Source organism: Boleophthalmus pectinirostris, unplaced genomic scaffold, assembly GCF_026225935.1.
Source record: "Boleophthalmus pectinirostris isolate CB_2022bp ecotype Guang Dong unplaced genomic scaffold, ASM2622593v1 HiC_scaffold_18, whole genome shotgun sequence".
NCBI classification, from domain to species: domain Eukaryota; kingdom Metazoa; phylum Chordata; class Actinopteri; order Gobiiformes; family Gobiidae; genus Boleophthalmus; species Boleophthalmus pectinirostris.
Genome location: NW_026571133.1, coordinates 28,161,711 through 28,175,250, shown reverse-complemented (window position 1 = coordinate 28,175,250; position 13,540 = coordinate 28,161,711). Strand labels below are relative to the sequence as shown.

Sequence of the window (13,540 nt, the reverse complement as noted above, 5' to 3'; positions counted from 1 at the left end):
CCACCTCGGTTTGCCAGTCCAAGCGTACTGTCCCTGACCGCCACGCGATGTTGAAGAGGCGTGTCAGCCAAGACAGCTCCACAACATCCAGAGACTTAAGGTACTCAGGACGGATCTTATCCAACCCCGGAGCCTTGCCACCAAGGAGTTTGCCAACCACCTCAGTGACTTCAGCCAGGGTGATGGACGAGTCCGCCTCCGTCCCAATTACCCTTATTTCCAAAATCCCACCATTATTTAGCCTACCACAAACTCATCTGTTACCATGACTTTGGTATTATAAACTTAATCTGACTTTTACAACATTTTACATTATTATTTGTTAACAATTTTTATTGAATTTATGAATATATGAAACAAATGGATTGCTTTGGAGGATAAGTCATTAAGATTCTACACATTTTTTTTTTACAAATCTAGTTTAAACCTCTGTTGCTTGACTTGCCATGGTATTGGGTATTGATTGTGATTTCCTCTGTCAGGAGTTTCTGTTAGGTGCTTTTTATTGGTGCCACATGAATTGCATTAAAAGTTTGTGTTGAAAAAATTTAAATCTTCTTTGCATCTTTATGGATGTACTGACTAAGATTAGTATGTTGTGACCTGCTACTATTATGATCTCTTCCTATATTCTGAAGGATAAAAACTGAATTCTTTAAAAGCTCAATTAAAGTTGACTTCAGTAGTTAACAGAATCTAATTAATTATGAGATAAGAGCCCATATTTATTTTTCCCCTTTTTAATTATCATGTTTAAGTGGTGATCAAAATGTCATCAAATTTTTTTTAATTACAAAAGTATTTATTAATTGGATTCTAAAAAGTGATTGTTCTTTCATATTCAGGAACCATAAGCAATGGCGACATGGCAACCAGCCAGCACACATAATATAGCAGCCTCAGTCTAAAGCAGCTAATGGGACTCTGCAATCATTAACTTTACTGTTCACACCTGCACCGTTGTTTTTACGATATGTCAAAATTTCTACCATAAATAAAGTGGTTTAAAAAATATGAATATGGGAAAATATGCCTCTTACCTTCTGCTAACCTTTTAAGAGAAAGTGCATTACATATTTTATCAGTGTACATCAACACACACACATACTGGCAATTTAAGACCCAGGGCTCTGAAAGCCAAAAGACATACACGGAGACTGGGACTTAACCAATCACTCAAAGCCAAACTAATTAGCAGAGATGGTTATTAGTTACTGAGTATATTTTGTCTTTATATTGTATATGTTTATATATAAAACATAGGTCACTCAGCTGTTCTTGTAGTTTGAGGTAATTTTCATTTTCTTTTGCAATTGAGTAATTTTTTCCCCTAATTCCTGATAACACAAGAAACAGTTATTATCACCATTGCTTCCAGTTAATCCATAATCAAACTTTTTGTCTGCATCCTTCTTTAGGGATTTGATGCCAAAAGTTGTGTATACATATCAAGTCCAAACTGTTTCTAGCTGGAGTGAGAGTGAGCCCTCGCCACCGCTAGTACATCAAGTCGGGGCTCCATACTGTGGAGATGGCCACATTCAAAGGTACAAGAGAGACCAGAACTCAGATCAACAAAGTTCAACTCTTTCTATTTCCTTTCTATTTATTCCTCATTGTTTCAGTTTCAAAGGAGAGGAATGTGATGACAAGAACTCTGTGAATGGGGATGGCTGTTCTAGTCAATGCAAGAAAGAGCCCTTCTTCAACTGTGTTGGTAAGTTTGAGAGACAGAGATTGTGAACTATTTTCAGAATTTAAATATGTCATCTTGGATAAATGTAAATGATCAGTGGTATATCCTTGAGCTCAAGAGTGAAGTTAGATCTAAGTCCAAATCACAGAAAGAGCTCCACATCCAAAATAACAAAACAACCTATGGTGTAATATGTATAAATGACTGAAATGAACACTTGTAGATGTGAATGTGTTGGCCTATATACAAAATGGCTAAAGAGTCCAATGGCATCCAAAAGATAAAAGAAACTCCTTTGAGGGTAGGTTGGAGATTAAGAAGACAGATGGGTGGAGAGAGGAGTTAATTTACATTTCTGGAAATGACTGTCCCAGGAGACAGGCTCTTCAACAGTGTGCTGGCCCACTACAAAGTCATACTTCATCATCAGTTATTTCATAATCAAAATACAGGAAAATATAATTTTCAACTCCAGCTCAATTCACATTGTGCATTATAACCTATACCTTGAATCTTTGCATGTCCTCCCACTGTGGCTGTGTCCTTGGGCAAGACTCTCAAAGCAGCCTGCTTCTGGTGTCTGCTCATTGAAGTATGAATGAGTTTGTGATTGTGAATGGGCGAATAATTCCTTGGCGTATAGTGCGTTGATTTAGTGCTTATAGCTGTATTTTGTTTATTTAGTTAGTTTGTTTATAAGTGCTATGCGACTATTCCCTTTTTCTTCTTTGAATGGCTGGAGAGTGGTGTCTGTATTCAGTATGCCCCCTCAGTAGCCCCTCGATTCACTACTGCCAGAGCACAGAGCTGACTTGAGTTTTTGGCTGTGCAAAGAGGAGGGCTGGAATTTCGAGGAGGAGGCCCCAGCCAACTTGGCACAGAGTGCCGCCGTTCCCCCTAACGGGAACCCCAGTGGCTGACACTGCTGTAGCTGAGATCTCTGAGGCCGAGCCTTTCTCTGGCTCCTCTGCTGTGCTTCAGTCTACCAGCTTGCTATGAGTTCATATACCTTATACATTGATTTACATTGCCCTGCAAATATTCCACTGGCAGCCATTCATTAGATCTTTTTTCACCCAATCTATTTTTTTCCCTCAAACACCTCTCTTTCTCTGTTTCCATCATATACACAGCAAACAGAGTTATCTAAATGTCTCCTACCTATTTCATGGTGTAGCTGGCTTAATGCTTTAATGCAACTGTTCTGCTTGCAGAAGAGCCCAGCATGTGCTACTATTACGATGGTGATGGGGTGTGCGAGGACTTTGAGCGGGAGACAGGGGTAAGGGATTGTGGTCTCTACACGCCCAGTGGGTTTTTGGACCAGTGGGCCACCAGTGTGGAAGTGTCCCAAGAAGAGAAGCCCTACTGCTCTGGAGAGGTGGCTGCAGGATATCCTGCTGTGACTAAAGTAAGTTTTAAGACAATAGCAAACATAGTGTTACGCTTGTTCACGAGACTTGTGCATAAATATTACAAATCATTAATGCAACAACAAAGGTGTGTATGCGTCCAAAGATTAGAATGGAGAGGCATGCCCATGCAGCCATGAAGAGAGGACTTCTAGTGTAAAGAACACTCTGTTCAAACAAAACCAATGCTGTCAAGAACACAATGTTCCCTGAGGGTTATCTGTGATCACATCACCTCAAGGCCACAGCCTGCACACTCACACATTTAGATGGACACACATATATAAATATGCACATTATCTGCTTTGAACAATTATTGTTTTCTCATCATCATCAAAATTAAGAAAATGAATTAGAATTTTTGACAAAATATGTCTTATGTCAAAACATGGCATTGTTTAACATGTTTGAACTGCAGCTTAACGTTTTAGACACACACTGAATTCCACATCCAAAAAGGAAGTGGTTGCATCTTTGTTTTTCTCTAGAATCAGCTGTTAATGACTTTGGCTTATAACAGAACACCTCAGTAGTCTTTTAGCTGCCATGTAGGTGAGCTAGTAGTTGAGTTTCAGGGGCTTTCAGTTGAGGATTTTAATAATTTACTGTATTGCTGATTTTGTTCCATATGAGGAGTACAGGACAAGATCTGGTCTTGTTTTTTATCAGATAGTTTTACTTTTCCTGTTAACAAAAATAGTATGAAATGTATCTAATGTGTCATGCAGTGCTCCATTTTATAGAGAAATTAGGTTGGTTATGTCCAGTGCAGTAAATTTTGCTTATATATGCCATTGCACTGAGCATAAAATAGAAAAAACAAAGCAAGAAATTTATTACCAGAAAATGATGTTTCTGATCTGAGTTGTATTCATCTGTTGGTGTTTAAATTCAGTTTTTGAATAGTAACAATGTTAGAACAAGACCAAACCTGAAACGGCCCAATCCACATTGGTGTGCACATGTTTTATGTTTGGAGTCCCTGTGTGTCAGAACAGTACATCATTTCCTTCTGATCTGGTAAACAAAGCATGTATTGGCATCATGGATCAGGCCTGCTTGATCTCCAAAGTCACTGTTGACTTTGTCCATGAGTGTGTGGTGAGCGAGGCGGGCAGCCCAATGATAGGGATCTTTATGGATGCAAAAAACCAACAAGCACAGGGAGGCATTTGAGGAGAGGGTAGATCATATATCTGACTGAGAAATATGGCACTTTTTAAGTGTAGGCCATGTTAAACAATGCAGTGATATAACAAAGTGGGAAAACTAACATTGGGGAAACACTTATGTGGCTTGTCAAGAGTAGTTTTGAAGTTAAGGCGGTTATTCATTCATGTTTTTTCATGTTCATGTTTTTCAAGACATTTGCAACATAGACATGCCCCCTGAATGGAGATAGTGCATACATGCTACACAAAATGATGAATGTAATTTCCATGGCTTTTCAACTTACTTTTTTCTAAAGGTACTTCTTTTTCCAGTGAAGTTCATAAAAAGAAGGTGCGCAGACACACATGAGAACACACTCCATGCAGGATTATAGGGCAGGTCCATAGAGGACTGAAATGTACTACTGCTGTCTTTGTGGAGCAGAACATAATGTTCCGCCACTACCACACCATGGAATATGGTGAGCCACTTTGATTTGCTCTGGGGGGATTGGACTGGAGAAATGGTCCGGCTCTGTGTGTGCTCAGACTTTTTGCCTTTTTCAGTCCAGAGCATTTGTGCAGATGAGATGTGCTATTGTACTGCATGCACTATGCACATGAAACCTACACATCAAACAATGAGCAGGTCATTTCTCAAGAGGATGCTGCTGCCCGGGCAATCTCTGACGCAACCCCAGGCACCCTTGGAGAACACTCCTCTTAATTATACATAAGCAACAGAAGGGATAACATTTTACCTTCTCACGCCAGATGAAATTGCCTCACACATCTCAGAATATATGGCAAATGCACAGTATACAGGCATTGGTCACCTTTTGCATCATGTCAGCAGTGCTTTAGAGTTGAGCATTAGGAAGGCAAGGGAGGCTATAAAAACAAATCCAGTTAAAACATGGAAACAGCTTTCTCCAACTCAGTGTATAGGAAATCAGTGTATAGTAGGGTGTCAATGCTGGGGTTGTCAAAAATCTGTACCCAGATACTAATACCTCTGAAGTAGATGTTAATTTGAACAGTTTATAGGATTGATCTTAAACTTTTCAGAAGTAATATGACCATGTGGTGAAATTTAAGACAAAAATAAAAAATAAATTAAAACTACAAGCAGTGATCAAGGCCCCTCGCAACCTTTGCGACCGTGAAGGGCACACTTCATTGGGCGAAATGCCAACCCTGACTTCACCTGATTCAATATATACATGTGACATTATAGATAAATGTTTCCATCCCATGTTAACTTTGCAGGGGGTGCTGGAGGGCTATTTTAACAAAATTAAATCTAATTCACATCTCATTATTCCCGTGTCATTAAAATACACAAATGCTGCATTCTGTCTGTTCAGATTCAACAATGTTTGAAAAAGTTACAGGGATTTTTATGCTTTGTTAAGTCTCAGGGGTATGATCATAACAAGCTCTTATGTAAATTCTTGTAACAACTTTTGATCTTAGATATGTTCTGATGATGCTGCCTCAGTTTGGAGTTCTAGGACAAGTTTGTTAAAGTACGAGGTCAGCAAAATTTTATTTAAAATGGCTGCCTTCTATGGTTCCCATAGACTTTTTTGCTAAAGGGCATATAAATAATTTTTACCATTTAAAATGGATTGTTTATAGTTTACTATACTCTACTGCACACAGACAAACCTTAGAAGAGCTGGGATCTGACTGGTGACTTTTTGGTCAGTGGGCAACTGCTCTACCTGTGCTGCAATTGTACATAGACCGTATATATAAATGGACATAGCTAACACGCTAGTTCCAAATAGTAAGTGCACCAGTAGGCACTTCTAGCTCCTTCTGACCCTGGCTCCAATTGTCTTACATTGGGATCTTGTCTTCCCTCTCTCTGTACCTGCTGCAGTAAGCCTCGTCATTTTGGTCTTAAAATGTTTGTATTAACCCACTCTACATTATCCTGAAATTTTCATTTCACAATTTTGTTCCTAAATCAAGATATGAACATAAATAACGCACCAATCAGATGCCTTCATTCTCCAAGGTTGCTCTCGCTAGCGTTAGCAACAGGTTTGATTGACAGCTAGTGCGTTTCGTTGCTACGTAAGCCCCCTAACCGCTTTCTGGTGAGAAGGGCAGGCACATTTAACAATCTCAATCATGATTGGCTCTTGTGGCTCTTGTGGTTGCTATGATACTCTATACTGTTTAGGTTCTAAATTCGCTCCTGTAGCAACAGGAACTTCATTGAATGGAGCTGAATGCTATGGGTAAGGTCACACTCACTTAGTTTTTTACTGTCCAGATTCGGACAAACAGCTCCAAACGTGCTTTGGGGCTGTTTAACTCCAGTTGTACTTACCACCTCCTGTCCTGAAGTACTTGTTGTTGTTTTTTTAACTCCTGGAAGACTAAATTCATAAGTCTCTCCTGATAGGACAGGATGACTGGGTACTTCAGAACCTTCTGGAATGTCTGACCTTGATTTTTGTGTGGGTCTCTTAGGTGGAACTTTCAGTTTCACCTCCTTTCCATCCAGCATCTTCTGGAGTCTTTTGGATAATTTTGGGTTGTTAACAACAATTATTGGGATGTCTAATTTCTCCTCTGTTCCACTGGGGCTTTCACTTTTTGGACTCTGGATGGCTTAGCTTTTGTCTCCTCTGGTGTTGTAGTTCACTGAGGTTTGGGAGACAAACCTAATTTCTCCTTTTCTGTAGTTGATCCAGTCTGAGTCTCTTCTTTTGTGGAGCTTCTACTTTTTCAGCTTCACCCCTTTTTGTCTATCATCTTCTAGATTATTTTGGATAATTTATAAGTTTTATCATTACACACATACCATCACACATGATATATTCACATAATTTCTTCAAAAAGAAAACAACATTTTTACACAAGTTGAGATAGACACAAAATTGAACATTCATACAGTAGCTGAGCTGTTACTTGAAGTACTGTAAGGCCAGTTTCTTTTTCACCAACATTCCCTAAAACCACACAGTGCTCGTCAGGTGCCAGTGACATAAGCATGTGGGAGCATTAAGAAGAAGCCACTGGGCTGGGAGTCGTTTTTCCCTTTTACGTTTACTCTTTCAAGTACTGTCTTAATGTCACATGGAAACCTCATTGTGACTTGTGTTTTTAAAGGCACTCATGACCCCAATCAGCTGGCCAGCTTGTACATATGCATTGGTTTAGTCCTGTTTAATTACTGGATGAGACATGTTTAACTGTACAAACTCAATTGCTGTTTTTCCACTTGCTGCCACCATGCCCTCTCCAGATCTTATAGGTAATCTTGTGGTTTGTGAGCCCTACCGCTAAGATGTCTGCTGCTAGTTCTTGGAGTTGTGCATAGTTGGGGAGTTAGAAGTTGCCCATCATTGCTCTGATGACATAGGGTGCTTCAGTGGCTCTGGGTGAGGCTGGGTGTCAGGACATTACCTCACACACTCGGCGCTTACCAACATTCCAGTAAAAACCAAGAGAAGGTACTTGGAAACTCATACTAGATTTTCTTTCCTCTTACCAATCTCCTGTGCACTCTTATTTTAGCCTTGTACATTCAAACCTCAAATCTGCTTATATGCCTTCATCAGAGTAATAAAGTGCATATGGCAGGATAGACTACTTATTTCACTAAAACATAGTTATCATAATTCGATTATAAAGCTTTGTTGTCTGACAATTATAAAAGTTTATAAATTTACTTCCTGGTTGGACATGGGCAGCAGATGTAACTTATGTCATGAGGTAATTCTGTAACCAAGCAACCATACTGTAAACATGGACAAAGGCTTATCAAATCTACACAATAGTTATAGTTTGACAAAAAAAATATACAATAACACCATCATTTTCACAAATGTTAAAATTGTCAGAACAATGTGTTCCTTTTCCGTAAATATATGGCCCTGCTGGATGGAAATTAATGTACTGGCCTCCTGTATTTTTAAGGGGGTCTGCGTTTTCTGGTAGAGGATTTGAAAGCTTCTGTTCTTCATGGAGATGTTATTATTTTGCCTGGAATGTTCCACAAAATGTACAGATAATCTCATATTATGAAGCACACCAGGCAAAGTAATAACATCAAGACAAACAGGTGACAGACACTCTACCAGAAAAATTACACAGACCCTTTCTAATGTATTTTTTCTCAACATTTCTTTACAAGCATCTGCGTGAGTGTTGTTAACTATGATAAATATTAAAAAATACCATCAATAGCTTGTGCAGACTTAATAGCTGAATTGGAATTTATTGTTGTAAAATGTTGTATTTACAAAACCACTTCCACATAGTAGAGTACATTAGCTCATAAAAAGTTGTCAATAGACTCCAACTGCCCCACAGCCCTATGACAAAAACATGGTGTAAGACTTCCATTTAGACCTTCCCTGAATGAGTCCATCTAAAATAAACTTGGACACACTGCTAATTGATATTGCACTGAAGAATTTCAGTATATTCAGAACTTGCTAAATGGTGTAGACAAGCGGTTTGAGGGAAAATAGTTTTCCAAAAGAACATTCCAACACTCACAGTTGTTCAATTGTTAAAATCGAAAAGCATTTGAATGTATCTTCCAATGGCATATTGGATGTGGGACATTATGTTGTCATTGTGGCGTCTAAGTGTCTCTGTGTGTGCATAGTTCATAAGACATAAGAGAAAATCACAGTCTTCATTGATAAGAACAATTCTATAGACCACTGCATTTATTTATTTATTCTGTATCAAGACTAGCATTTTGAGACTCTTATGGTCCAGTAAAATAACCTAGCACCAAATCAGGTAGAGGGTCTCCTGGTTTCATTATGCATTTGTTTAAGCTCTGCAATCTGCTAAAATGATCTAATCTTACTGTAACACTGAACTGCTGTTGTCCAAGCTGCTCCAAAGTACATTATGCTATTAGAGCCATTATCAATGTCATTACTCTCCTGACTAAAAACTGCCCTTATTTTTTACTGTTTTCCGGTCTTTTGATGAATGTTTCCACTAAACATATAATACAATTTCAAGCTATTGGGTGTGACAGCTGGCATTTTCACTTTCTCCCTCACCTTTAGCAACTAGTATTTCCCCTTAGGCTTAGAGACACTTCCTTGTGCTTTTATCTGAAGTGGTGATTTACAAACACAGTGTGTGTCTGCAGACCAGGGTCGGCTGTTGTCTGCTGCGCTCTCTTGCCAACTGCTGCAAATTAAGTCCATGTGTTCCTCTGTGTGTGTGTGTGTTTCTGAATGCATCTCCTGCTAATACTTTTTTAAGAAGATACATGGTTTTCCCTCTCAATGAACATTAAATAGATACTTAGAACAGAGAGAAATATTTTCATTCCATTTAATATGAATTCTTCTTTTTGGAAAATAAGAAGAACTGAATCTATTAACGTGCCTTACATGTCTGAAGATATATGACATACTGCAATTCTCTAAAGTAATAATGTAATATGACATCAGCTAATTTGAACTTCACCTGTTAACACTTGTATATGGAAGAATAAGTGTAATTGCTGTCAGTTACACGGTAAAACTGCATATTCGCAATGTAAGCAAAGCCTTGAGACCTTGGGCAAAAATCTGCAATCAAGCAATTTGAAATGATGAAGCTATATTATGAATTCACACTAACTCCCCCTGTGTGAGCCTATACACCCCCCTCAGCAGACAAAAAAAAAGTCAGAAGACTGTCCGTTACCACCTGGCCAGATGACGCCCTCTCCCGACTGCAGGTTTGCTTTGAACAAACACAGTGGGAAGCCTTCCTTCATGAAGACCTGTCTACATTCACAGATACAGTGCTGTCTTACATCAAGTTCTGCATTGGTAGGCTCACTGCAGTAAAGATCATCCGGGTGTTCCCTAACCAAAAACCATGGATGAGTAGCCAGTTCCGCATGCTTCTCCGGGCTCGGGATGCAGCCTTCAGATCGGGTGACAGAGAATTATACAGCACCGCTTGCGCCAACCTGAGGAGAGGCATCAAGGCTGCTAAAGCAGACCAAAAGAGGAAGGTAGAGGAACAACTCAACAACCCCCAGCAGGTGTGGCAGAGCATACAGTCCATCACTAACTACAGAGGCTGTGCTGTGACATCAGGGGACTCAGATGTGGCACTGGCAGAGGAACTAAACAGCTTCTTTGCCTGCTTTGAATCCCATGCACAGCACTCAGTCACACCACTCCAACCCGCACTACAATCAATCTCGAACAACCCCCCCACTCACTGTTGAGGTGGAGGATGTGAGGCGAGCCGTTAATCCCAGAAAGGCTACAGGCCCGGATGGAGTACCAGGGAAAGTGCTCAAGGCATATGCTGACCAGCTAGCACAGGTCTTCACTGACATTTTTAACCCGTCACTGAGACAAGCAGTCATTCCAGCGTGCTTAAAACCTATCATCCCGGTCCCAAAAAAGGCATCCACAACCAACCTTAATGACTTCCGCCCCTTAGCACTTACTCCAGTCATCACATCAAAGCCTGCCCCTCCCCACTCTAGACCCGCATCAGTTTGCATACCGGTTAAACAGATCGACGGAAGATGCAATAGTCATCGCTCTCCACTCTGCACTGAACCACTTGGAGAAACGGGAGAGCTATGTCAGGATGCTCTTCATTGACTACAGCTCAGCTTTCAACACAATAATACCAGACATCTTGATGCCCAAGTTAGCTAACCTGGGGCTCTCACCATCCACTCGCTCCTGGATCAAGGACTTTCTGGTCAATCGACTCCAGCAGGTGAAACTGGGTCCCCACCTATCGACCATTCGCACTCGTAGCACCGGCTTCCCCCAGGACTGTGTGCTGAGCCCACTCCTCTACTTGCTCTACACTCACAACTGCAGTACCACCCGCCCAGAGAACATCATTGTCAAATTTGCTGATGACATGAGAGGGTGACCAACACTGCACAGGACATTATTGGCTACCCTCTGCCTTCCTTAAGAACATTATACAACTCCCGCTGTCTCAGCAGAGCGAAGAAAATCATTAAGGACAATACACACCCTGGATTCCACCTCTTCAACCTGTTGCCTTCTGGCAGGCACTTCAGGTTAATTCCAACGAGGACCAACAGACTCAGGGACAGCTTCTTCCCCAAAGCTGTCACCATACTCAATGGGAACTGTTGATTTGTTTTATTTATTAATTAATTAATTCTTGCACTTTGACGGAGCAACTCTGAATTTCATTATACTATTGTATAATGACAATAAAGGCTTTCTATTCTATTCTTTATTGATAGTGTTTGCTTCTGGTTTAACATGAACTGTGAGCCTAAAATCACTGGGGAGATATGGCAAGAATGAGGAGGAGAGGTGTGGATGAAGGTGTAGTTAGTGCCACCTTTGTGGCATGAATAAATGATTAATTTATACAAGAGCTTCCATCAGATTAGCATAATTTTGTTGCAGCTCAGCTTCTGAAAATACTGCAACTAACTGACAATTTGTACCTCATAATATTACAGATTGTTTACAAAAAAGACATTCAAATGGAAGCTACACTCTCATGTACCTGACTTAGACTCAAAAGCCCAATACGAATATAGTGGTTTATATTTTTATATACTGTGCTGGTTACGGTGCTCAATAGTCTTGCCCACAAAGGCCACGCTGGTTCTGAAAATAAAAATTTCCAATGAATTATGCTCCTTACATATACATACATCACAGAGGCCATCAGCCTCATGAAGGTTGTCTCATATTGTTTGGTCTGACACAATCACATCAACCTCTCACTGAGGCCTCCTCACACACAGGAGCACATACCAGTCCTGTTGATGTGCTCTAAACCATATAAGGCCCAGATCTCCTAGAATACCTGCTTGTTTTCTGGAATCTCCTTGTGCCAATGAACCACAATAAACCTGTCAGCACTGGCAGTCACATAACTGTGCACATCATTATTCCAGAAGTTATTCCAGAAGTAACCTGATGTCTTTGTGTGGTTAATTATTATTATATATTTATATATATGTTTACAACTACACAATCCCAGGCAGAGGCATGCACCTAGCTTCTGTCAGGTGTTTGTTAATTCACCTGCATTTCTAAAATGCCTACTCAGCTTAGAGAAGAAAGGTCAAGTCAACAGATCCAGGGGACAGATATATGGACAGATCGCTGCTCTGACCAGTTTTCCATTGTGGCAGGATCTTACAGTAGCTTCTCCAGCAGAACTCTCATGTTACTGGTGTCTCATTTCACTTGCTCAGGGCAGCGGGCGAAACTCGCTGTCCTTGGGCATTTACCCTCCCTCACCTTTGACTGTCTTAATTTTTTTGTGTAGTATATTTTAACTGCTGATGACATGAGGTCTGCATTCAGAATACGCCTCAAACAGTGATATGTAGAAAATATCTGGTTTGGTTATTGAATGCTCATCCATTTTGAATTTGTTATGCAAGTGCCATCAACAGTATTGTTCTGGTTATGTGTAGAGAAGACAGACAGACAGACAGACAGACAGACTGATGTCACAGTGCTATATTTAGTGGACAAATAAATAATAAATAAAGAAATAAAACATAAATTACAGCATATCAACAGAAATATCTTACAATTTCAGAAAACAATTTGTTGTGAAAATGTTTTAATTGTGACCATTTTATTTTCTTTTTATATTTTTTTAAATATTTGCTTTAATATTTGTATGTTTTCTGCTGCCCAGACATGCCAGTCGAAGGTGTTTGACTTGTCAGATGGTGTCTCACAGTACGCATGGTTTCCCTGCCATGGTGGCAGTCAGACACACTGGGGACACTCCAACTACTGGCTCAAGGTAGGACCATGCAAATATTACTATTGTGTGCTGTTTTGAGTGGGACAAACACTGTTTTTTGCAAGATGATAATATCTGCATCCTTGCCGACTTTACTCTCCCCTCCTTGCTACACAACATCCATGTCACTGGGAAAAGGCACATTTTTGCTGCTGGACAGTATTCACATGTACACTCTAATGCTATTTATCTAAAATACAATTTATACATCTTGAAATCATCTTGCAACCACCAGCTTCATAACCCCCAGGGGACAACCCACCTCCACCCTGACTAGAAATATGATTATTTTTGTCAATGTGTTCTTCCATGCAGGCTCACTTTTCACATCCAATGGTGGCAGCAGCAGTAATCATTCACCTTGCAGCGGATGGGACCAGTTACATAGACCAGACACAGTGCAACATCACAGTGCAGCTTGTGGATACCAATGAGGGCAACCACAGTCTAGGTATAACCACATAGACAAAATCAATAGTTGTGTGCACAATAACAAATTTATTTAG

The 13,540-nt window shown here is 40.1% G+C and overlaps 1 protein-coding gene across 1 annotated transcript in view; it reads left to right on the top strand.

The window, feature by feature from the left end:
* The window catches only part of pappaa (pregnancy-associated plasma protein A, pappalysin 1a), a 47,898-nt gene that overhangs the window by 18,356 nt on the left and 16,002 nt on the right, over positions 1-13,540 (top strand). Inside the window, exons 8-12 of the mRNA XM_055153624.1 lie at positions 1,419-1,547; positions 1,626-1,717; positions 2,911-3,107; positions 12,924-13,034; positions 13,350-13,485. Coding sequence (XP_055009599.1) covers positions 1,419-1,547; positions 1,626-1,717; positions 2,911-3,107; positions 12,924-13,034; positions 13,350-13,485 — 665 coding nt within the window. The remainder of the gene's footprint in view (positions 1-1,418; positions 1,548-1,625; positions 1,718-2,910; positions 3,108-12,923; positions 13,035-13,349; positions 13,486-13,540) is intronic.